The sequence below is a fragment of the Lepisosteus platostomus genome, chromosome 1, assembly GCF_059453375.1.
Source record: "Lepisosteus platostomus isolate fLepPlt1 chromosome 1, fLepPlt1.hap1, whole genome shotgun sequence".
Lineage (NCBI taxonomy): Eukaryota > Metazoa > Chordata > Actinopteri > Semionotiformes > Lepisosteidae > Lepisosteus > Lepisosteus platostomus.
The window spans coordinates 8932811-8956693 of NC_142611.1; the positions used below are offsets into that span (position 1 = coordinate 8932811).

Consider the following 23883-nt stretch of genomic DNA (forward strand, 5'->3'; position numbering starts at 1 on the left):
ACCTTAATGAGACTTACTTTTCAGAGATTTAAAGTGTATAGAAAAAGATATCATATTATGGTCGCATTTATTAGTGGTTCTATTACGTCAGTTCACTTTATTATATCCTGGTTGTTGGAAAACATTAGTAAGGTCAATAAGAACATCATCCCTAGTTGGTCTTTTACAAAATGTGTTAGGAAGCAATCATTAACCATACACAGTTTAGCTTCTATATTTCTATTTCTATTCACAATATCCCCAATTTATGTGTGGTATGTTGAAATCTCCCAGTAATATAACATCACCTTTTCTACATACTGTACCTTCCTGTTGTCATCATACAGTAAGCTGCTTGTGCCCATGTCTGCTTTAGAATATACTGTACACATTGTTAGCTCCTTTGAATTTTATTTTCCAGCTGAACCCACTCTAAACTGCTCCTATCATCTTGTGTCAGAGCTTTAGTTTGCATGTCATTTTTCACACATTATCCTAGACTACCATCTGCCTGTTTGTCTGTGAAAGTGTGTGCCCATTAATTTTCTATTTGTCCTCGTCATTCTCCCTCTACCCAAGTTTTGGTTACTTGTGTAATATCTTAGTTCAATTTTAATGCAATAGCCTTCAGGTCTTATTTGTTATGCTTCTACCATTGAGATATAAACAATTAAGAGTGGAAGAGTTGTCTGCGTGAGGTTTTTCCTGGTATTGACAAGAGCTTTTATGGTCCTGCAACAATTGGCCTGTTGTGAGCTCCTTACTCCCAGTTACTTAAATGTAAGCATTAATCAACTACACTTCACTAATGTATTGTTTCACTTTTACGTCACTTTTCTTACAGTGAAAAAAGAGTGGATCTACATCGCAGTACCCAAACACCACATCAGACCTTTTGCAGATAAAAAATTATCATATAAATTTAAATTTAAAACTATTACAGTACATGTACAAAAAAGAGTGCCGAAAACTAGGAATAGATATCCTAAGAATTACAGGATTCTAGGTGATGGTCACAATGATTGTAGTGCTTTTTTGTTAGAGGTTTCTGAACAAGAAACATCAGCAATGGATAGAACGAGAGTATTTTATTTGGTGTTCAGGTTTTAATTAGACCTTTGATAAAGTTCCCCATGAATGATTAATTCTGAAACTGCAGGTGGTAGGGATTAAAGGTATTGTCGTAAAGGTGTTGTCTATTGTATGTGTCTTTCGATTGAGGATCAGTTAATGGGTAGAAAAAGAGTTGAGAAAAAGGGCGAATACTTGGGGTGATGTAATTAGTGAAGTTTCAAATGATTTTTATTAGGACCAGCATTCTTCCTGATTTATATCACTGATTCAGATTGTGGTATAGTTAGTAAATTAGCCGTGTTCACAGATGATGCCAAATGAGAGGATTATCAAGTGCTAGTGCAATATAGACAAGTGTAACGTCTTACCTGCAAAATCCTGCAATATAAATATAAGATGGAAAACAGATGTTTGAGAATCTAGTAAGGAAAAATACTTAAATGACTACTGTAAGTTGATAAAATATTTTCTTCTTCTATACAATTTGAGGAAGTAATTAAAACCTAATACCGTATGTGATGAATATATTGATACTGTATGCATTAGAATAAGTATTTACAGTTTTAAGTGAGTAACTGTAATCAATGTTACTTTTTGAAATGTAGTGAGATTACATTAAGAATATTACTTAAGAGTTTGGTCACCCTCTTACAAAAATGGCTCTGGCTGCTCTGGAGACAGTCCAGAAATAAAAAGTTGTCATGCCTTAAGATTGATAGTAATTTAGAAGTATTTTTTAAGAAAGCAGGTTTTACTAATGTGTTTCTCGTAGACTCAAAGAACTAAGAGTGAATACCAGGCAATAACAAGAAAAGCACACTACATTTACCTTTAAATAAGTCTTGTCTCTCTGTGAGAAATTGCCTCCAGAGACACACATGCTGTTTGTTGGAAATGAGAGGAAAGAAAATGAGGCTGAGTGTGAAAAGGAACACAATCTCAAAGATTTGTTGAGATAATAAACTTCCTGAAATTATAGTCTTATTCTCCAAATGCAGGTTTACTCAAAATAACTCTAGGTAAACTTCAAAGACCTTGACAAAGTATGTATAAATGAATGTTTTTAGAACCTTTAACAGTAAAACAGTCAAATGTATAATAACTTATACTGCAGGTAGAAGTTATTTTTAATATAAATTACATACATTTCAGTTTTTGGTCATTTTATACTGAGTATGCAGCTATGAGTCTGCTCTCTACATTTTTGTAATTCCAGTATTTATTTAACCTCCAATATCCAACTTTATTCTACCAGTGTTTTGTTGTGTTTTTAGGAATTAATTCAGTGGTGTCTCAGTATGAAGTAATACTATTTATAGTGTGCATATTTATTTCTAAAAAAATGATATCAAGCTGCAGTTTGTCTCAAGTTGTCCTGACTTTGTTTAATGATGTATTGGCAAGTGAATTGGCACGGCAATGATATTTAAGAGTGGGTATCTTCATCATTATTGTTTACTAGAACTTGGCCTTCCTCTCCTGAAAATTGCAGTTAATGGGCGTTACTCATTTTAGATCTTTTAGTATCGTGTTGTCTATTGTATCTCAAGGAACTGATGTATTTTCACAGAATTGATCAAGTGTCAAAAAAGACAAATGAAGGGACCTGCTTAGGAGGTACTGATGGTTCTGCTTATTGAGCCTTTTAGTTTTTCAATCTGTTTCTCATTTAATAAAAAACACATTCTTAGAATACAAATCCGAAATTTACAGCTAAAATCTCTTGCTTCCTCCTTGAAAATACTGCATATAATCTTATGTTAGATCCTAAAGAATCCTGCATGTTATTTAAAACAAAAAACCTAAAATCATATTCTGCATTTTGAAAATAAATGGTAAGTGGTGAATTTTGCTCTGCTGAAGCCTGCATTCGGAGAGGAAGAATTAACTTTCACCTTGTTACTTGCATCCATCCTCCAGTCACTACCTTTGGAATTCACATAAGCAACCTTTGATCTTTAGTCGTCAACTTCATTTCCTAGAGAAGTCAAGCATACTGCCACTTTTTCTCTCTGGCCAATATATTAGTGAATGCAATTGAGAAATGTTGACAAATGGCTGAAGGAAAATGGTGAGAATGGAGAGATTAGGTGAAAGATTGGTAGTTTTAATGGTTTGTGTGAAGTCTCTGTTCAGATGATTGCCTATGGTTTGCTGTGAATGCTACACTAAGAAGCTGCCCTCACACCTCCTAAAAACAGACAGACACAGTAGCTGCATTTGTTCCAAATCAGCTGTCTAGCCATTAGCTCAGAGGCCTTTTATCACATATAATACCTCTTTTAATTTTATGATAAATGTCTTTTTTTAAAGCAGCTGCAGAGTTGCTCTGCAGAGCGGGAAGTGTTACAATTAATTTGTTTTTGACGAACCGCCAGTACTTGTCATTCAGTTCACAAAATCTGACCTTGAATGTCATCAAGTTGCAGATAAATATAGAGTTGAAATATTTTAAAAATATCCAACAACTGAATTTAAAAAAAATGTGCTTAATCAATTCATTATAATGAACCTTATTTGATATGTTTTTTGTGCATGATTTGGAAACTTACCATTATTAAATATAGATCTCTGCCCGTTTCATCCTGGAAGACACAGCAATTTAGTACTCGATCTTAATTTATGGTTAAGTATCCAACATTCCAACATTTAATTAAATGAAAATAATTAGAATTATGTATACGCTTCAAAAAAAAAATATCCTTCTTGCTTAAATAACAGTAAGTCGATACAGTTTTCCAGGTTGTTAAATTACATATTCTTGAACAAATTTCATAGCATTGTGGTATTCTTGCCATTCCCTCTACTGTCGGCATGCCTGCATTTGGCTGCTGTATCATATTTAGTGTTAACTGTCTGGAGCTGTTCCCTGATTGTTTGGCAGATAAAGATAGGACACAAAGTCATCAACCTTCATAATGAAGTTGAATTGTTGGTACCAGCTGTGTGACCTGACTCTGTCAACATGAATGGACATTTGTTTAATTCAACAAGATTTGCTTACTGCTGAAATTATTAAGACAGAGTGGTTTTTCATGGGACAAATGATTCTTCCAGGCACTTGTGCTTTGCTGTGCACCAGCCTGTGTGCCCTGAGTACTAAAATGTTCCCACATCCTCTGAAGAAAAGTGACATTTTTTAGAATGAAAAGACGAGGCTCTGGCCAGTCAGTTATTTTTTGTCAAATTTTATTTTTGACTGTATAACAGTCTGTGTACAATGGTACCCAAGTACCAAGTTTTGAAAAGCAGTTTTTTTTGTAGGTACCAAGTTGTATTGTGCGTCATAAATAGAATACAGCAATAGAAATATAAAAACAATAGATTGCAATTTAAATAGACTATCCCAAAGCTTTGATCTTTGTTCCTGGAAGCCAGCCTTTACTGTGTGGTGCTTTTGCTTCAAATTTATACAACATGGCCATCATAGAAATTAAACTGCCTGGTTATGTTCTGTGAGGTGCCAGTCAAAAATGCTCTGGCAGTACTTGCTTGTGAACAGCTTGTGAAAGTTTATGAGATAAGATGTTTTTGTTTATTCATGGTAAAATTTGTAACTATACACAGAATGGTGTCTAAGACTTATTGTAATACATCAGTTCATATAACTGAAAGTTATTCAGTTTAATTAACTGCAACTGAATTTCCATCAAAAATGTCTTAAAAACAAATTTTCAAAATCTAAACTGCCTGGTACAGTAGATGAATTTCAGGTTGTTCAGTGCACTTGGTTTGTTATTCTTGTTATTTATGATGCAGATTTTTATGAAAATGTTGCTGTCCTTCTTTAATGAAATAAGTCTTATATGGATTCCTGGGGAGTGTTGCATTATTCTACAAAACATTTTATAATCCTGTAAAAATTGCTTCAGATTTAGGAAGATAACATCAGTACTCTCTGGAAACCGTTTTATTCCACACAGAGCTATCAAGATCCCCATCTATGTTATTGCTTTTCATTTGCCCAGACCATAACTTCAGAGAACACAGAATTATTTTAAATATTACCTGTAGGCTTGCCAACTACTGGCTCCTTTTTATGTGTTATCATTATATATACAGTATGTACTATATATAATGTATGTATTACCTTCTCCTACAAAATACCTTTTCTTTATACAACAATATATTACCAAATATTATTGGGGAGAAGCTTCACTCCACCTGTAATGAATTGTGTTCCCAGATTAGATTACTGTTCACTGTCAGTTCACCATAGTTTTGCACTGAGCTTTCTGCTGGAATGTCAGTTGGCTACCACACGCATTTATTATTATCCATAACATAATGGAAAAAGTACATTCTGCTATGGAAAATATGGCACAGAAGTTTAAGATTGTGTGGCATGATAGTGTGGAATCTAAAGCTGACAGACCATAAATCATGACAAATTGGACATATTATACAGTGTATCGTGAAGATAAACAGCTATATCCCCTTTTAACAACTACACAGGTGGAACTGTTTTACATAGCAAATTTATACACAAGAACCTTATGGCAGTGATTTTGAGACCATTAAATCTGTGGAAAATGTCACTTGCATCCAACTGAAAAGTCTGGGTACAAGATAAGATCACTTTATTGGCCATATACAAATTTCTTGTATTAGGAATTTGTCTTTTTGCATACCCCAACTTGCTCTCCATGAGACACACAGACAGGGAGAGAAGCTTGGGGTCAGAGTGCAGGGTCAGCTATTTACACAGCACCTCTGGAGCAGTTAGGGTTAAGGGCCTTGCTCAGGGGCCCAATGGAGTAGGATTCCTCTGCCAGCTGTGGAATACAGACCGGCAACCTTACAGTCACAGGTGCAGAGCCACCACACCGCCCCAGTTAAGGTTATCATTGAGAGAATGTCAGAGTGCATTGTCCTGACTGTTCAAACTGTAGAAGGTGCTTTGATACTATAGGCATGTTTTACTTGACCTTGCACAAGGGTTTCTGGTTATATGGAGTGACCATAACTAAGGAACAGTTTAATGGCCTTTTGGACAACTGTGTTCTGTCAACATTGATGGAAAAGTATCTGTACATCTGCCAACAAAATAAGGTACCATGTCACTGGGATTGTTACAAAATACTTCAAGGAGAATTGCACTGAAAACATTTCAGAACCTGCTCAGGGATCTGACCTTAATCCCCCAGAACACCTCAGGGTGAACTGGAACAGCAAAATCATGAAGAGACTACAGAGACCAGATTCTCTACCTGCACAAGAAACTGCTCTGTGGGAAGAATTACTTCGTGTTTCTCTGACCATCTATCAAATGGTGGTGGAATGTATCCCTTTGAGGACCTTCGAGTATTTGGAGTACAGTGTACATTGCTTATATTTGGATCACTTAGCTACTAACCACTCAATGGGTTTGCAGAGTTCAATGGTCTCATTTTTCTTTTCTCAGTTATATTACTTTCTGATATTTAAAAATGCCATATACATCTTAAGCATTAAAGTGAAAAGATTGTCATGTTGCACATTATAATATGGAGATATTTTCACTGGAATGTACAACAGTAATTATGATCAAGTTCGCTATTTATTTAAAGCAATTCTGTATTAATTTCTGGTACTCTTGGTTATATGTTCTCAATTTACCATCATTTTTTTTTTGCAGGCTATGTTTTTATATTAATGGAGCATTATATGCTCATTTCACCTAATATTTGCTCTTTGCTTGACTTCCTTGATTTTAAGCCGCTTTGTCTTTTGTGAGCTTGGATTTTTGGATGTTGGGTCTTTTCCTGGTTACTTCTTCAGTATTTAGTTTATTTTACTTTGCAGCATATATAGATGGCACTGGTTGTTGTCACACAAAACATTTTTTAGCTCTTCAGCAGGTTTTCCAGAATTGTGTTAATTGTAGATGGCTCAACAAGTTCGTTATAATGCCAAGATATACAATATATTTAGTAGTTTCTGGCATTGATTTGCCTCTGGCAAGCACAGCATAAATAAATAAGTGAATGAATGCCTCTCTCCTTAGTGAAAAGGCAAAGAGAATGTTTTCCATTAAAATACTAGATTGTCTTTACATTATTTGAATCATCATTATAGTGTTACTTTTAAATTCAAAGCCTTAAAAAGTTAAATTGTATGAGAACTTGTATAACCTTCTGAAAACTTCTCTTTACATCTATCAGCAAAAATCTTAGCCACTGTGGTTACTTTGAAGTGCTGAATTCCCCCTTATCAGCATCATTTAAGTTCTTGCTGAAAGCTCTGAATTATCGCTTAATGCAGCTTCACTTGTGGTGTTTAAAACCCAGAAATGATGCATCTACCCAGGAGCAGGACTCTAAGCGTCCTTCTTTATATTCCCAGTGTTTCCTTGCTGTTTGTATACAGTATTCATTGGGAACAGCAGCAGCTGAACTTGAAAATGCACAAGACAGGCTGTCAAATTAGTGTGACTGTGTGGAGCTTTATTGGTAACAAGACTGTTTTTGGCATTTCCTCAAAATGATTTGTAGGCTCTATCTCTATCCCACCTGGCCAGGAACATGAAATGAGTAATTAATAGCCAAACAATGCGCATACTCCTTCCATTATAAGTCCATTATGTCAGATAATATCAGTGCTTTACTGGACGTCCTGATGCATAATTTACGACAGCTTGACTTGGCAGATTGGTGGCCGGCCACTAATGAATAGCCCATTAAATGACAGGAAGTTTTACTATAATGTATTTCTTCTGGGATATGTGTTTAGCTACTAGCTTTTTTCATACCAAGAATCTGCACAGTATGCAAGGAACTTTTCTTGAATTCTGATATACAGAAATTGGACTTTCTTAGAATGATTTATGTTCCATTAAACTCAAGATGAATGCAAGAAGAAACTATAAAAAAATGATCAGTGCTCTCTGCAAAAAATGTATTTCCTGTTTTTTAATAATGCACAAATCTTTGTACAGTATTTGATTAGATCTGAAAAGGGCAAGATCTGTAAGTTGGGGAAATAATTTACATTCAAGGGCATAGTCGATAGATTTTTAAAGAATGTAAAGTTTTGACATCACATTTACTTTTACAATTGACACATTTAAATTTTACATTGTACAATTTTAAACATCTGCTGAAGACTAGATAAGCAATGTGTCATTTTTATTGGCACAACTGGCAGTGAAATATCTTCAAAAAGACAGATCATGTAATCAAAGTCTTGCTTCCTGAAAATTCACATGGGCACATTTGACTTAAGCAAATTTTTATAATCAGAGGAAGAACAAACACATAGCCAGGCACATTCTGTTTAAACATCATGAACTCAACACCTTCCCATTTTCTTGGTCATTTTTGTACTGATTTCAACACTTAAGCTGGCGTTTCAGTCCTCAGTACTGTGAGTTGAATCCTGTTTTTCTCAGAAAGGAAACAACTGCTGACTGCAGGACAACGTTAGCCTTAGTACTATTGAAATATGCTGAATGCAAAAAAAAGAGTGTATGCATTAATAACTCTTGCTGTACCATACTATGATATTTGACATTGGTGACATTGGTGTAATCTAGAGCAAGATCATGCCTGATCTGCTTTTGTAACTTATTTGTGATTTATAATCTAAAAAGGTCCTCAAGACATATTTGCCAGCTGGCACTACTCCCTAAAAAGGTCAAAGAAAATTAGGGTTGAAGATGTGAACTGGGAATCACTGAAGAAAAAAAAAGCTTACATTTTCTTTTAAACTTTATTTTTGAAGGTAATCGGAGGTGCTAACTTACAGTATCAATTATGACAATAGTCTGTAGCAAATCAAGTTTAAATTACTAGTTTTCCAGGAATTGCAGTGAACTTCAGTATACCTTGTACAGTATATATGCTTTGACGTTTTTTGTGTTTTTTTTTCTTGTATTGAAGCTTAATGGGTAATGATTTCCATGCCTGAGTCATCACTTTGCTTTATCCTTCAAGTGTTCCAGTATATAAGACTCACTAACATGATTTGGCAGCCTATTCCAATCATTAACCTTTCTTGTGGTTCCCAGCAATAAACAAGCTTTGCCTCCAACGATTAAACAGACTCTGATTTAAAGCTTTAACCCCTCTCTGTTGCACACACTGAATTACGATTCCAAATCAGACAAATCTGAGATTTGCCAAAGATCATCTTCTGCTGCCTTTCAATATGGGTGCTCGATTACAGTCTTGGAGCCATATGTGTTGGAATGAGGGACAATCTGAGAAGTTCCTAAAATTAATGCAGCAGTGGAAGGATTGCAATGAGTTGAAGTGGAACATTTCTTTCCTTTATTTTGCACTGAACATGGGGCTAAATTTAGACATTATTTTAAAATAAAACATTAAATATTTAGTGTTATATAACAGCATTATATCTTTTTGTATTTTTCATTTTTTTCCAGTTATGAAGGGACAGGTTACTCTGTGAAAAAAATTAAAGTTTATAGTGAAACTAAAAAAAAACACACAGGGTCTGTGGCACATGGCTCATACATTTTACAGCATTCCCAGTCAGCTACTAATATTAATATACATTTATTCTAAAAGGTCTCCCTAGTTGGATCCGGAAAGTATGCACTATTTATGTGCTTTTTATGGGAAATGAGTTTAAATTTCTGTGTTTTGTAGGTACACTGCATCTTTAAGGAATGCATTTGCCATAAAAATTGTGAACTACCTGCATATTTTGCCCAGTTTATTTTTATTTTTCCCATTTTATGTAAAATCACAATTAATGCCTTCATTGGTTTCTGTAATAGCCATTACAGTGGTTTCCAAACCCCCTCCTTAAACAAACTTAACATGGTCTAAAATTCAGCTGTTCAACTTCTAATAAATTCAAGGCTTCATGTTCCGAGTTCTGATACATCTTCAGTGGCTCCCCTTTCCCTAGATTTTAAGTTTCTTGGCACAACAATCTCCTCCACCTATAAATGTACCTCCTCAAACCAATGTACACTACATAGGGAAGAAAGGCCATCAGAGACTTTATTTTCTCAGGCAGCTCAAACAGTTTGGTGTGTCTCAGGAAACTGTTGTCCATTTTTTCAGGGCAACAATTGAGAACATGTTAACATTTTCTGTGATGGTCTGGATTGGGAACTTAGCCACTTAAGAGAGGAAACAGCTGGAGAGATTGGTCCACACTGCTTCTAAAATATTTGGCTGTGTCTTACCATTTGTTGCTACATACAGTACAGCACGTTTAGATTAAAAAAAAACTAAGTCTATCAGTGACCACTACCAATTCATTATTCTGATTAACATTTGTCATTAACAAGGTTGATCAATAAAGCGGATTACTGTGAAAGTCACTGGAACTTTAATTCTGTGACACAGTTTTTGTACCATATTAAATTTTGTCCTGTTCCTCTCATAGAGCCTGGAAAAACAAATATGTAGCCATTGCTCTCTGAACCCTAGATGATTCACTTTATAATACCTCATGCAACATACTGTATGCTCAATGGGGCTCAAGTCTGGAGAGAAGGGCATCGATGGCCTGATATCACATTCTCATCTTGAAAGGAAGCCATTGTTTTAGGAGTAGCATGAGGATATGCATTATCATACTGGAATGTTGGAACAACAGGGCGAACCCACAGAAAGAGCGATAAATTAATACCAGCACCTGATATAGTGCTGTGCAGTCATCGGTCACTACAAGTAGGCTTATAACTGCAAGTACACAAGTATGTCAAGAGTTCTGTAGCAACTAAACAGTCCAGACCTTTATTTTTGGATGATGACGTGTTGAGAGCTGTTTTGGCTCGTTATCTCCCAAAACTGTAACTTTGTCATGTTCTGCCAGATTAAACATTATTTGCAGCCCAGGTACTGCATAACATTGTGTTGATTTAGTCTAGTCTCCAACATACCAATGGTACAAAAGTGTTAATTTCTAGTATAGAAACTCTTTACTGGTTCCTTTCTATTTTGGTTCCTTTATCGATTTTCACCTGGCTTGACATTGACTTGACGTGTCATTTGAATGTGAAGCAGTCAAAGTCACTCAAATATACAGTACTACAGTCATGAATGAACAATTAATCAATTAATCAATAATAATATGAAAATTATTTAAAGAATATTTCAGGAATATCCCAGATCTGTATTCTTTTATTTTTCTAAAAAAACACATGTGCATAAGCAGAGTGATACATTTCTCTTGGTTTTAAATGTATATTATTTAAGGGAGGTACAGTGAATTATGTAACAACTATTGTTTTATTGGAAAAGGTCAGTTACTCCACAGCATGTTCTAGTCTACCAGCCATGAATGTGTTAAATGCATTCTTTTGGGCAATAAAATCACCTTTGAGCACCATCACATATGTTATACAAACAGGCTATTTGAGTGGGCAATCCTAAAAGCTATAACTGAACACAGGAAATGAAAAAAAATTACACTGAAACATACACAATTAGCAATGTGCGACTTATTCTTTTATGGGTTTTTTTCTGGAGCTCTTTAGATTTTTCTCTTTTAGTAATAAGCAGCTGGCAATAAAAAGGACACATGTAAAAATAATGAGGCAGCATCTAACAGAGACAGAGGCTTATCTAATTGTCCTGCTGTAAGCTAAGAGAATAAAAGGCTGATCATGCAGTGATCTATCCTTTGAAATGGATTTAAGGTCTTTATTTTTTAGGTGAGCAGCATAATCTTAAAGTGGTTACATAATCAGTTTTACAAGTCAAGAAGCCGGTGAACATTGGAGGGTATTTGTTGCAGTATTGTTTAATTCAAACAAGTAAGGCTTTTTAAAAATATTTATTTAAATAGGGATGTAGGGATATTTTAAAACAGCTTGTTCTTCTGACAGTCATCATCCAGTATATGTAATTTAAAATAGAAATGGTATAAGCAGTTGTCAGTAAAGAACAAATTTTGTGGACTTTTGAATATATAATTTCACAGTCTGATGTACAGTAGTCCAAATTCTTTTATTGGTGTGTTCACCTATACTGTATACTGTATATCAAACTTCATATATGCATACATATTTTGTAACAGCTCTAAAAATAAATTTAATAAATTAATAAAAGAAAGATGTGTTCATACAGAATACATTTACTAAATTAAAAGTATTATCCTCCAAAAAAGAAAAACATGGTGAGGAAAATAATTTGTTCTCCCAAGCAGAGTTTTATCTTTGCCGCTACCCCTTGTATAGTCTATGAACATTTTACAGAAGTGTGCATTTAGTAAGCAAGCACTGAGAGTGGGCAAATCAGTTTTATTTCGTTCTTTTCATCCGCACCAACTGTTATAGAATCCCATTTGACTCTTGTTGAAGAGAATTGGATTCAGCTAATGGCACATTTACTTTTCTCAAATCACTACTGCATCCTTGCCAGCTTAATGAAGTCTGCAAACACCTCGCTTTGGATATGATCGAAGAGGACACGTGCATTCGCTCTTTTGTTCTTGTTTTATTTGGGGCTCTCCATTTCCTGAATACATAAGAGCAGGACTGACTTTTAGAACAATTGAGCCCTGGCCAGTATAAGGAATGACTCATGTATAAAGCAAAGCTTATCCTCCATTAAGTTGTTTGTTTGATGCTGTACCTTATGTGTGTCTCCATGAAATGCTATGCAAGCAAAAAACAAACTAACTAAAATTAAATTGGTTTGTGTTTGTCTACACATTAGATACTGTATCCTACCATACACCTATTTGTGGATGGAACACCTGCTTTTGATTTTGATCATTTTATACAACATACAGTATGTCAGGGTTACTTGTCTTGTAGTTAAAAAAAACAAACTAAATCAGCAGTTATTGTAATTTTCTTGAAAATGTCTACTGACCACAATTCCATACAAACAGAAAAAATAATTTTAAGAAGTATTTTTTTCCTTGCTGTATCAAACATGATACTTTATATCTGTAAGATTTGCACAATGTATGCACAAGATTATTTTGGATTGAACTAGTCATAATCTGGACATTACAAGATAACTGGTTTAAACATATTACATTTTAAAATATTATTTTAGTAAAATTTTACTGCTAAATTTAACAAAACCGTAATACCTTATATAATCTACAGTTATATGACATCTGCATAATTTGATATTGTCTTCTGGTAAAAAATTAGAATGAAAATGTTCTAACTAATAAGCATAGCATTTAAAATATACCGATCAATGACCCGAACAATTTAGTGTCCCGGTTGTTTGGAGTCTCTGTTCTAGGAAATTACACCTGCACCAGAGCAGTGAATTTATAAAGAAAGGATGTAGTGCATAGAAGTGTTAACTTCATAAAACCAAGAGGCTACTATTCTACATTGCAAAATGCTGAAAAAAATCTTTCCTGCAACTGTCATTTGAAAGACCCTTCTGATATATAGAAACAAGTATTAGACTCCAATAACACTATACAATTTTTTCATTAGTTTGTAGTGTCTTTTCATGACAACAACCACTTGACGGTGTTTTGCAAAGTCAAGTGAATACAAAACGGTGTAGAATCAGAGTAGTATCACTTAAAGCTGCTGATTGAGTAGACAATTCTGTTGTTTTTTTTTTAATTTGGTTAAATTGATTTGGTAAATGGGTGGCACAGTGGTGAGTACTACTACCTTGCTCAGTTGGGGTTTAGGTTCAGTTCGAGACTTGGGGTGCCGTCTGCATGATGTTTGTATGTTCTCTGTGTGTTTTGGGGGGGTTTCTTGGGATGCTACAGTTTCTTTTCACAGTCTAAAATATAGTAGGTTGATTGGCCTCTGGGAAAGTTGGTGCTAGTGTGAGTGTGTGTCTGTGTGTGCCCTGCATTGGACTGGTGTTGTGGCCAGAGTCTGCCCTGTCTTGCACCCGTTGCTTGCCAGTCTCTGACTTGTCTGTGACCTTGAATTGGAAGAAGTGGTTAGAAAATGGATGGATATGTTTGGTAAATTATAAAGATTTGTATAATATTCAGGATGTTTTTTTCTAAGAAAGAACCGTAAAAGGTATAAACAGAAGTCCACGATACTGTATATGTTTTAGTTAATTCTAACATTAAATACACAACTTGATAAAAAATACTGTTGTAAGAATGCCTTTTAACAATTCATAGCACCACCTATTCTGTTTAATGTTAAACTAAGCAATATTACGCTGCCTTCTCAAAGACGTTCTTTAAAGATCAAGAGGTCCTCATTATGGAATTTATTCTAGCTGGCAAACTGCTATGTAAGTGATTGGGAATCGTTCTGATAACTGTTTGTAGAAGACATTATGAGAGCATTTACTTTAACAAGTTTAGAGATGCATGCTAGCAAAACACAATGTAGTGATGCAGATTTCAGCTGAAATATTAGAGTACTGTATTACAAGGTTTAAAAGATGAAGCAAGTGTTTTTTAGTTCTATGCAATCTACGGTTTTATTTTACACACAACAGTAGCATAGAGTATTATACAGTATCACCAAAACGTGAACAATGAAATGCTTTGTAAGTGATAGTAGTGAAGAAAAAAATAAAGAAAAGCAAAAACCTGTAAATTGTCTATAAACAGTTTGCAAATAAGTATACAGGGGAGGCAAATTATACTGCAGTAGGCTGAATGTCTTCATCAAAGTGATGATATAAAAGATAGAAAGTGAAGTAGGGAAATACTGTATATAAGCTGTTGTGCAGAAGCTACTGTACAATTGTTAATTTATATAACTTAACTGCTCAGGTTAGGTAAACTTACTGATGAACTTTAAATACACAACAAAGGACTATTGGAAACAATACTATTTTGTTGTGTTTTTATGCTTCATGGTGTATATATAGAGCAGTACTGGGAAAAAATCAAATTCCATGCCATTTTGACCAAAAAGGCAACATCGTTCCATCAACATTCACCTTCGTGCCTACAGTATGTTTTCAACCTCTTTCAGTTATGTCAGTTGTTATTACTATTAATTCATTTAGATTTTTATCCCAGGTGACATGTCTTTGTCATCATTGTTCATAAATGATTGCTTCAGTGTATTTCACTGAAGCAATCTGAGTGGAGATCTTTGATCCCCTCCCACAAGGATTTGAACACTCAACCTTCCCTTTATGAGTTCAGAGCCATAATCTCTACTTCACACTTCTATTGGAATGTTTATTCCAATTGTCAAAAGTTCATTGTCATTGGCTGGACCATAGACTGACACTAGTTTCACATAGGAACAGAATCGTACACCACCCCTGAACTCCTAAGTTAGAAGGCCTAAAAGGCTAGTAGTAGCTTTTGCATGCAAAATAACCCACATGCCATTTTATTCAAAAGAATGGATTCTAAATGTAACTTTCCTCTCAATTTATTTAAAAATAGCCTCCTACATAGACCTTAACTCTCTGAAATTGACTGCCAAGTTGTCAGACTTTTAGTTTTAAGTTTTATAGCTAGAATTTCTCATCCTGTCTGGTTCAGATATTTCCATCTTCATGAGGTGACAGGTTGTGCGCAACGTGCACCTTAATCAAAGCTCGTCACATCCCACCTTTATTTGTGATGACTCAAATGTAGTAAATTTCTATGTTGTGATTCAACTTGGAGGTTTTATGACTCTGTTCTCTTCCATCCTGTCGCAAAGGTATATATATGTTTTTGGTTTTACATATTCATTGTATTTAATCAATGGTTGTGTTTGGCCCATTCTCTCAATGAAGGGCTCATTATCCTGCAACATTGTAGACTGTGGTTTAACATGTACATATAAAAGAAAAATATATGTAATCATTGTAATAACATTTATTAATTTATTAGATTATTATGGTATAATTATAATATTTCAGTCAATATAAACTCTTTACTATTCTACCTTAAAGTTATGTTCTGGTCATTCATTTACTCATAAATAAGAGTTTAAAATATATGTGTTTTATTTTACATACAGTATATCTACACCAAGGTGAATAAGTTGAACAGAAATGTTTCTACCCGGGCCTCAGTAGTTTAGAATGAGATTCACAAATACTGTAGAGTGAACTAACTGTTATCCTTAAAATCTTCATAGGATTTATTTTTGTTTTCATTTTTGAGTTCTGGTTTGAAAGAACATTACACTTTTTATTTGTGTTGTGCACTAATTAATTAACAGAGTTGAGAGTCTTTGTGTTTATAAACTGGATTTGAATTACAGTAGGTTATGACTGTAGGATGGATAAACTGTTTTGGAAGATTTTAGTAGAGTTAGTTATGCACTAGAATATGCACAGTTGTAGTAATTTTACTGTGAAAAGGTGCTTTGAGAATTAAGAAACATTGTAGGTATAAGTCTTGATTAACAAAATACTGAAGAGGCAATATGTGTGACATTTTTTGTAGGTTTGTTTTTAGATTCAGGACATAGTGTCTTTGTCTTGTTCACCAGCGAAGAGCGCAGAAGGGATACAAGAAAACTTCATTCTGTGATTTATTTTCCTCATACCACCTATCTGTGTGTAATGTATCATATATGTGTACAAAAAACAGACTTCTTAAATTACAATGCAGGCAAGGGCAGAAACAACAGACAGAAATAATGACCCTATCTTAGCATCCCGGGGGAAAGACAAACAGTATATATCCATTTCCTTTGAATCATTTATTATTTCAGCTGAGAAGCTTTTGAGCAGACAAAAGTTAGAATCGGTTCTTTGCGAGATGATTATTGTATGCAGTCAGTGCTCAAGTTCTAAAAGGTTTGAAGAAAAGAATGACCACAAACACAAGCAAATACTTTGCATTAGCAGTTAATCATATACAGAAAGGGACTTGCAATTAAGTACTTGTCAAAACATGCTATATAAAATATTACTGTTTGCATATCATCTAGCAAAAATGTACTGGACATTAAACATAAGAGGCAATATGGTATGTAGTTTTCATGGGAAGTATGCACTAAAGGCAAATAAATAGAAGACGGTCTACCACCTGTTACAGGTAGTGCCTGCCAGTATTATATCTACCTGCCAGGTAGAAGTGTGGCAATTAAAAGATTAGTTGTCATATTGCACATATTGCATATTTTAAGATTATTGTGTCCCGCTGAACACTGTGAAGATTATTGCGCAAAAGCAGGAAGTCATGGTAAATACCAGAGTAGAATCCACACCAGCCAGATTAGGCATGACCTGGCATGGTAAACCATGATATGTGGTGAGAAAACTGTGGTGAGAAAAGGTCACACAGTTATGTTTGTATATCTGTCTTACGTACAGTATGAAGGTAATCACATTCACAAGGAAATCATGGCGGGCCAGCCATCCATACACCAATGAAGAACTGTGAGTTCACAGTGACAGCTAAAGTGCTGCCAGTACAGGGATAGAACTTTGGGAAAGCATCCCTGAGCCTAGTCCCACTGAGAACTTCTGTCATGACATGGAACAGTGAAACACTTCTTTCACTTCACTAGAAACTGCACTCTGGGAAGAATGGCACTATGTTCCTGTTTGCCAAAAGATGGTGGGACGTGTACCTTCAAGGAGTGCAGCAATTCATTGAGGCCACATGGTTGTCATGAGAGACACTTCGCAACTATCCACTATCGTTTTGAGTTTATAACCTGTCCAAGGTCATTCATTATTAATACTTAGTGATGTCTTCCGTAAAGACTTTGATGCATTAAATATTTCTGCATAATTAAAATATTTATGATGAAGGTGGAAGGTTGTGTACTTTTGTCCAACTGAGCAATCTTGCTTTTATAAAAATATACCGGCTTTTTAATGTTTAATGATTAACATGCTTATTATACTTTGATTTCTATTTTGCATGATCTTGTTTTACATTTGATACTCCATGCAACTGAATGTTATTTTTTTCAATTGTTGTAATCTTGTAGAATTTCTTTCTATTCTTTCAATATTTCCTTCAACTCCATCAAACTACTGGGGAGTTATTTCACTACAAATCAAACCAAATCAGCTTTATCTCTAGCTATTCAGAAGACTGTTTAAGAACAATTATTTTGCATTCCTTCAGAAGTTAATTTAATGTGTTTGTTGTCTTTTTTTGACTGTGTTTTGGAAAGTCAGGCAGTATGAACATCATACTTGCATATGGAAATACAATGTTGCTATACTTTTGAGATTTGGCTGCATCCAAGCAATCTACCATAAAGTATGTATTGCAAACGCCACGTTTTGTACTAATGTAAAAAAAACAAATCTTTATGGCCCCACTTGAACTTTCTTTCTTTGAAGACTTTCTTAAAAGGCAGTGCAAGCTGTCCTCTATAATTATTGTACTTGTTGTTTCATCAGAGCAAATATGAATGTTTGCATACATATATAAATACAAATGTGTATGTGTACATATGTACAGTATATGTGTGTACGTGCAAGCACATATATACATTATGTTAAAATAATTATAATATTAAATCTAAAGACAATATTTTTGGCTCCCCTCTTTGCAAATACACATTTTATAATTTGGTTGTATAGTACCTTGATTTTGCCCATGGTCTTGTTTGGCACATTCAAATATGTATTACTTATATTAATTTGAAATTCCTTCAGAATTCTGTCTTGTAAGCACAGATCTTACTTCATAAACAGTATAATAAAATAACCTGAATAGTTAAAGTAATAAGACAAGAATATTGTGATCAAAGAAAAGTGTTATTTTGATTAAAAGTTTCCAACAGCTTAGTAAACTGAGCTAGTTTATAATGGAGAGGGAGCAACTTGATAAAGATTCTTGCAGGTCTTTTTGTAATGGAATAGCCAAAGGGAGTGTTTACTTATATGACATTCCTTGGTTTCCAAAGTTATTTCCTGAAAACCATTCTGTCAACAAAAACCCTGTTGTGCCTGAAAGATTGACTTAAAGTTTCTAATTTACTGTGCCTTCTCAGTTTGTTTTGTTATTGCTTTGTTTTGTTTCTTGCTCCCAGCTAGCACATCCTGTTTGCTTGTCACAGTTGAAGGTTGACGTTTCCTCTCCAGTGCCCTGTAGCAGAGTTTTAGACCATCCTAACACAACACAGATTCAGAATGCCCTTGGAACAAAACTAATTTGGTTCCCTTATTTCCAATCAGAAACACAGGAGGATCCAAGCTGTAGCTGAAATGATTGATGATGATTTGTAGCATGATGCTAGTGGGGGAGGGGCCAGGCATCTTTAGCATCTGCAGTGTGCCTGAGGAAGGATTTCTCTGTTTGAAAACAATGCTGTCTTTGAATGGTTAGCAAAATTATGAAGCATTGAATATTTTCATAGAAAAGACACAGCAACATGCATTCTTTGTTGATTTATTGATTTCCCAACTTAGGTTTCTGTATGAAAAGCAGTTCCTTGTAAAAGCAAAATTCATAAACATGAAATTATTTTCTTTTTTAGTTTATTTTTATCTCTGGACACATACACCAGCGTAACTGCAGAAATTGAACATGCAGAGCCAAGTGATACCTGTCAGATTCAATAGATTCAAAATGAACAAATTCAGCATAGGCTGACATGGGAAATAAAGGCTGCATTTCTTTTAGTGTTTTGATATGACAAATCTTCCCTGCAGACGTGGGTGAACTCTAATAAAAAAAAATATATTAAAATTCTTAGTGACAGTGTTACCTGCAACCTAGTGTTGCCATTCGGTGTGATAGTGGCAGCAGTTTTTTTTTTTCTGGACATTTCTTGTTTAATTCATCTGTTTATATTTCCATAGAATCATCTTCTTCTGTGGTAATATACATGGACACCACCACAACAAGGACAACAACAAGATCCACTCCAATTACTACCTCCCGAGCAGTGATGACCTCCACAGCAGGCCGACGTACCAAGAGCACCACCACTTTGGCTCCCATTGGAGGAGATATTCTAGACATTGTCACACGGCCAGCACCATCATCCCAGCTCCCAAACATAGGCACAGACTACTGCAACCCGCTAGAAGAATCTGACATTTCTTGGCCCAAAACGCATCAGGGACAGGTTGCGAAGCAGCCATGTCCTGCAGGAACCATAGGTAAGAACATGCTGCTTCAGACATAGCCAATTGCTAATATGAAAAACTCAGAGGATAAGAAATAAAAAGCACAATTATGACACTGTTTTGATTAATCTGCATTTTGATTTCTGCAAAAAACAGTACATTTTTATTCTTGATTTGGATTGAGAGATATTGAATGCTCTATTAGCCAAGAGTGCTTCATAAAATTACTATTGTGAGAGGAGAGTGGCAATATAGTGGATGTACTGAGTTGATTTCCATATTAACACAAGATAAAATTGATAAAAAATCAAGTGGTTCTTGAATGCTAAACTGATTAGTAATTACATTTGATGTTACCTGTGTCCATAGATAGCATTTTTAATTTATTGGCAATATTTGACAAACCGCTTAAGTTATGTTTTTTAGTAAGAACTCACTTATACTTTGTTGCATCATGGTACAGAGCTCTGCTTTTACAATATACTGTACCTCTGGACTGCCCTTTGTTTAGATTTTTTGTGTTAAAAAACAGTCGATCACCTTCAGTATATCCCTTTGAACCATGACTATGTTCCATTATTGCATTATTCCTGTTGTCACAGAGCTGGATGTTATCAAAGCAAAATGGTGATTGTTAACACAAAACTTGTTCAAGAAAATAAATTACATGAATTAATTTTGCGAGGTATTTTTAAAACAGAAACATTTTGCTTATGTGAATATAGTTTTAATCTCTTCAGTCATTCATAGAGTACATGCAGACCCTGTCAGTTCAAGGTGGGCCTTTGGAATTAGCTACTGAAAGATATCATTGTTATGCTTTTCACAGAAATTAAAGGCATAGTAAAACATATTTTTGCAATGAAATAACTCAAAGGCCCAATAAATTATACCATTTTTTTGTCCATGGAACAATATTGAAAGTTACGCTTATTACAAGAATAAGACTGGTGTATTACCACACATTGACTTGATTGTTGTAGGAGTGCTGTTTCTGAGTTTTGTGATCTGGGGAATTTCAAAATTTACCATGCAGATTAACATTCTTACATAACCCATTACATAAGCTGAATTAGAAACCCCTCCTTGAGTATAACTTTCTTCAAGGCGATTGTCTTATATTTGTCGTATTTAAGTATAATAATTTTACTGTTATATTTTACATCAACTGTTGCATTTTCTAGCTGTTTGGAAAACAAAATAGCTTGGATTTCAGATTAGGCATGATCTCATTAATATACAGTACACATTCCTTAGGATATGAGCCCCTCAAGTTTATAATTCATATCCTGTAAACTGTATTTCATTAGAAAGCTACTCTTTTATGTCATTCCTTTCTAGTGAACTAACCTGAGCTTCAGCAATGAGAGACAGAGATAAAAAGAAGGACATAATTGTAATAAGCTGTGCAGCAAATACAGTATACTGTAACTGTGTTCTACAGTATGTCACAGTTCAGTAGAACAAGAGTCAGGTACATATAATTATATCAAAAATAAATGTAAATATCCTTTAAGCTCGGATAAAAAGTAAATAATAAAAATAATATAATTTAACAGTATAAATTTGAAGCAATAATTTAGCAACCGAGGGCTTAAGCAACACTATGGTGTATTAAAATAAACAAAAATGCTTTTTGAAAAACTGTTGAGCATTATGGCCAGGTGATTTGTTTCCTCTGAGGACCTGTTTTTTTCCGCTTGGTAATCATGATTAAGACATGGAATTGTTCACAACTAAAAATATCATGACTGAACCATGGCTGATTATTGTTCAGCCTTTTCATCCGGCAGAGTTTCAACAAGCCACTTCAAATCTACAGAAAGCAACCAAAGACGAATGCAGCATTTCACAAGATAACAGTACCACACAGCACTGCCTTGTTTTTCTCTTGAGTGATTTGGTACTTGAGGCAACTCTACAATGGTGCAGTTCTATAAATATCATTTACAGATTTTACAGCAGTCCTCTGAAGCATCTGTGGTCATATTCTTATGCTATGTTAGATCACAGAGGTAGTGTGGAATGTAAACCTGTCTCAGTCCAAAACTACAGTATAAAGTGTTCTAAAACACTTCAGAAAGAAATAGGAACCTTAATTGTTGTTGAAATGTATTCTTTCTGTTTGGTAGGTCACACATGAATGTTGAAAAGGCAAAGATTACATTGTGAGGTTCTTACTATTTTTAACTAATCCATACAGTAACTTAATAAGCATAGAACAAGTAGTATTATTGGTACAAGGTGTACATGGGTGTACAGTACATGGACAGCAGTCTGAATCAAATCGGATTAAAATGTATTTATTTATTGATATTACCCCATATATTTATTTTAAAATACAAAGGGATAAAATAATTGTTCTTCTTATTCATTTCCTAATTTATTAATGCTATATTTCATGAATCTTTTTATATCCTCAGAAGCTGAAGTTTCAAGATATTGAGCTTTTTAAAGAAAAAAAAAATATTAACCTTCTTTCTTTTTACTGTGTTTGAGACATGGTTTTTCATTAAGTATTGGGTCAGCATAAAACAATTCTATGGAACCAGTGTATCCCAACAGAAATTGTATTTTCCCAAAATACTGCATATTTTCCCAAAATTTGCTTAAAAGATGATTTGCAACTTAAGGATTTAAAATAAAGGCTAAATATCTATTACTTTTGAAACTGCAATAACGATTTTCTGCAACTAAATTACTACAAAATGGAGATTGACACTCTTAAGAGAACTAAGCTTTGACCCTTTTATAATAAATTGTACAGTTCTAGAAAACAAATCCTTAGTTGAAGATCTGTTTGCTATATCTTTACTTTATATACATTATAATTGTAGTATATTAAGGATGTTTTGCAGCTGATCTCCTTTTATAATTACAATCAAGCTATTCATAGAGCAAAAACGTAGAAATGCACATGAGATTTAAATAGCCCCCCTGTGTGATATGTACTTTAATAGGATTAAATTTAAAAGTAATTCAAGCTAATTACTTCTCCACCAAAATCGTCACAATTTAAAGCCAATGTATTTGGCTTCAGCTAAGCAGATATCAGCTTTAATTAGAAAACGAAAAGAAGAAACATGAATTGTAAAGATAGATCTGATTCGAATCAAGTGTTACAAAACAGCAATACCGCTTTCCCTCGGGTCCTAAATAATTGGAGCGTGATCTCCATGTTCATACTCATACATGTGAAGAGCTGCCTTTGTTTCATAAGTGCAGCTGTGTAGTAGCCTATCCTGAATTTAGGGCACTTCAAAAAACATTAAGCTTACTGTACGTTAATGTCAATTCTACCCTTGCCTATCTTTCTTTCAGGAATTGCTACCTATGTATGCCTGGCACCTGATGGGTACTGGGACCCACAAGGACCAGATCTCAGCAACTGCACTTCTCCCTGGGTCAATCAGATAACACAGAAAGTAAGTATGTAACTCCCAGTGACAAAGGAACAATAAGCATCATGTAGCAGAATTTTATCATATTATGATTACAGTATAAAATGAGATTTTGTAAGCAAATTCAGAAAAGTTATATTTGTCATAAATTAGTCAAGAAGAATACATTTGTTCACACCTCTATGTATCTCTTTAAATAAAAATTAAAATTAAAAAATAAATAATATTCTGCTCTTTGGAAGTAAGATGGGTGATGAAAGTAGGTAATAGATGAAAATCATTCAGTAGTACCATGGAACATCATGGGTAATGTCAGTGAGCTCTTTGAAGAATACAAACAATAGGCCATTAACCTCCATGAGTTGGGGTATCGCTATAAAATATTCCACATATAGTTGAATTAACAACTTTTTACTGTAGTATACATTTCTAGAATTTAAGGCTGCTGGTAAGGTCCCAACTGTGCTAGGAATAACCATGGAATGTGAAACAAATCAAAGGCAACTATAATTCCAAAGGCAATAGCTGGAGATCACCAATACACCCTGGCATCTTGAGGATACAAAGTG

General features: G+C 34.5%; 1 protein-coding gene across 29 annotated transcripts in view; it reads left to right on the forward strand.

Moving 5' to 3' along the window:
* The window catches only part of adgrl3.1 (adhesion G protein-coupled receptor L3.1), a 338051-nt gene that overhangs the window by 200520 nt on the left and 113648 nt on the right, over positions 1 to 23883 (forward strand). For all 29 annotated transcript variants that reach the window (XM_088612815.1, XM_088612965.1, XM_088612882.1 and 26 more), the window contains 2 exons: positions 19644 to 19946; positions 23235 to 23338. In XM_088612815.1, the coding sequence (XP_088468941.1) occupies positions 19644 to 19946; positions 23235 to 23338 (407 nt within the window). The remainder of the gene's footprint in view (positions 1 to 19643; positions 19947 to 23234; positions 23339 to 23883) is intronic.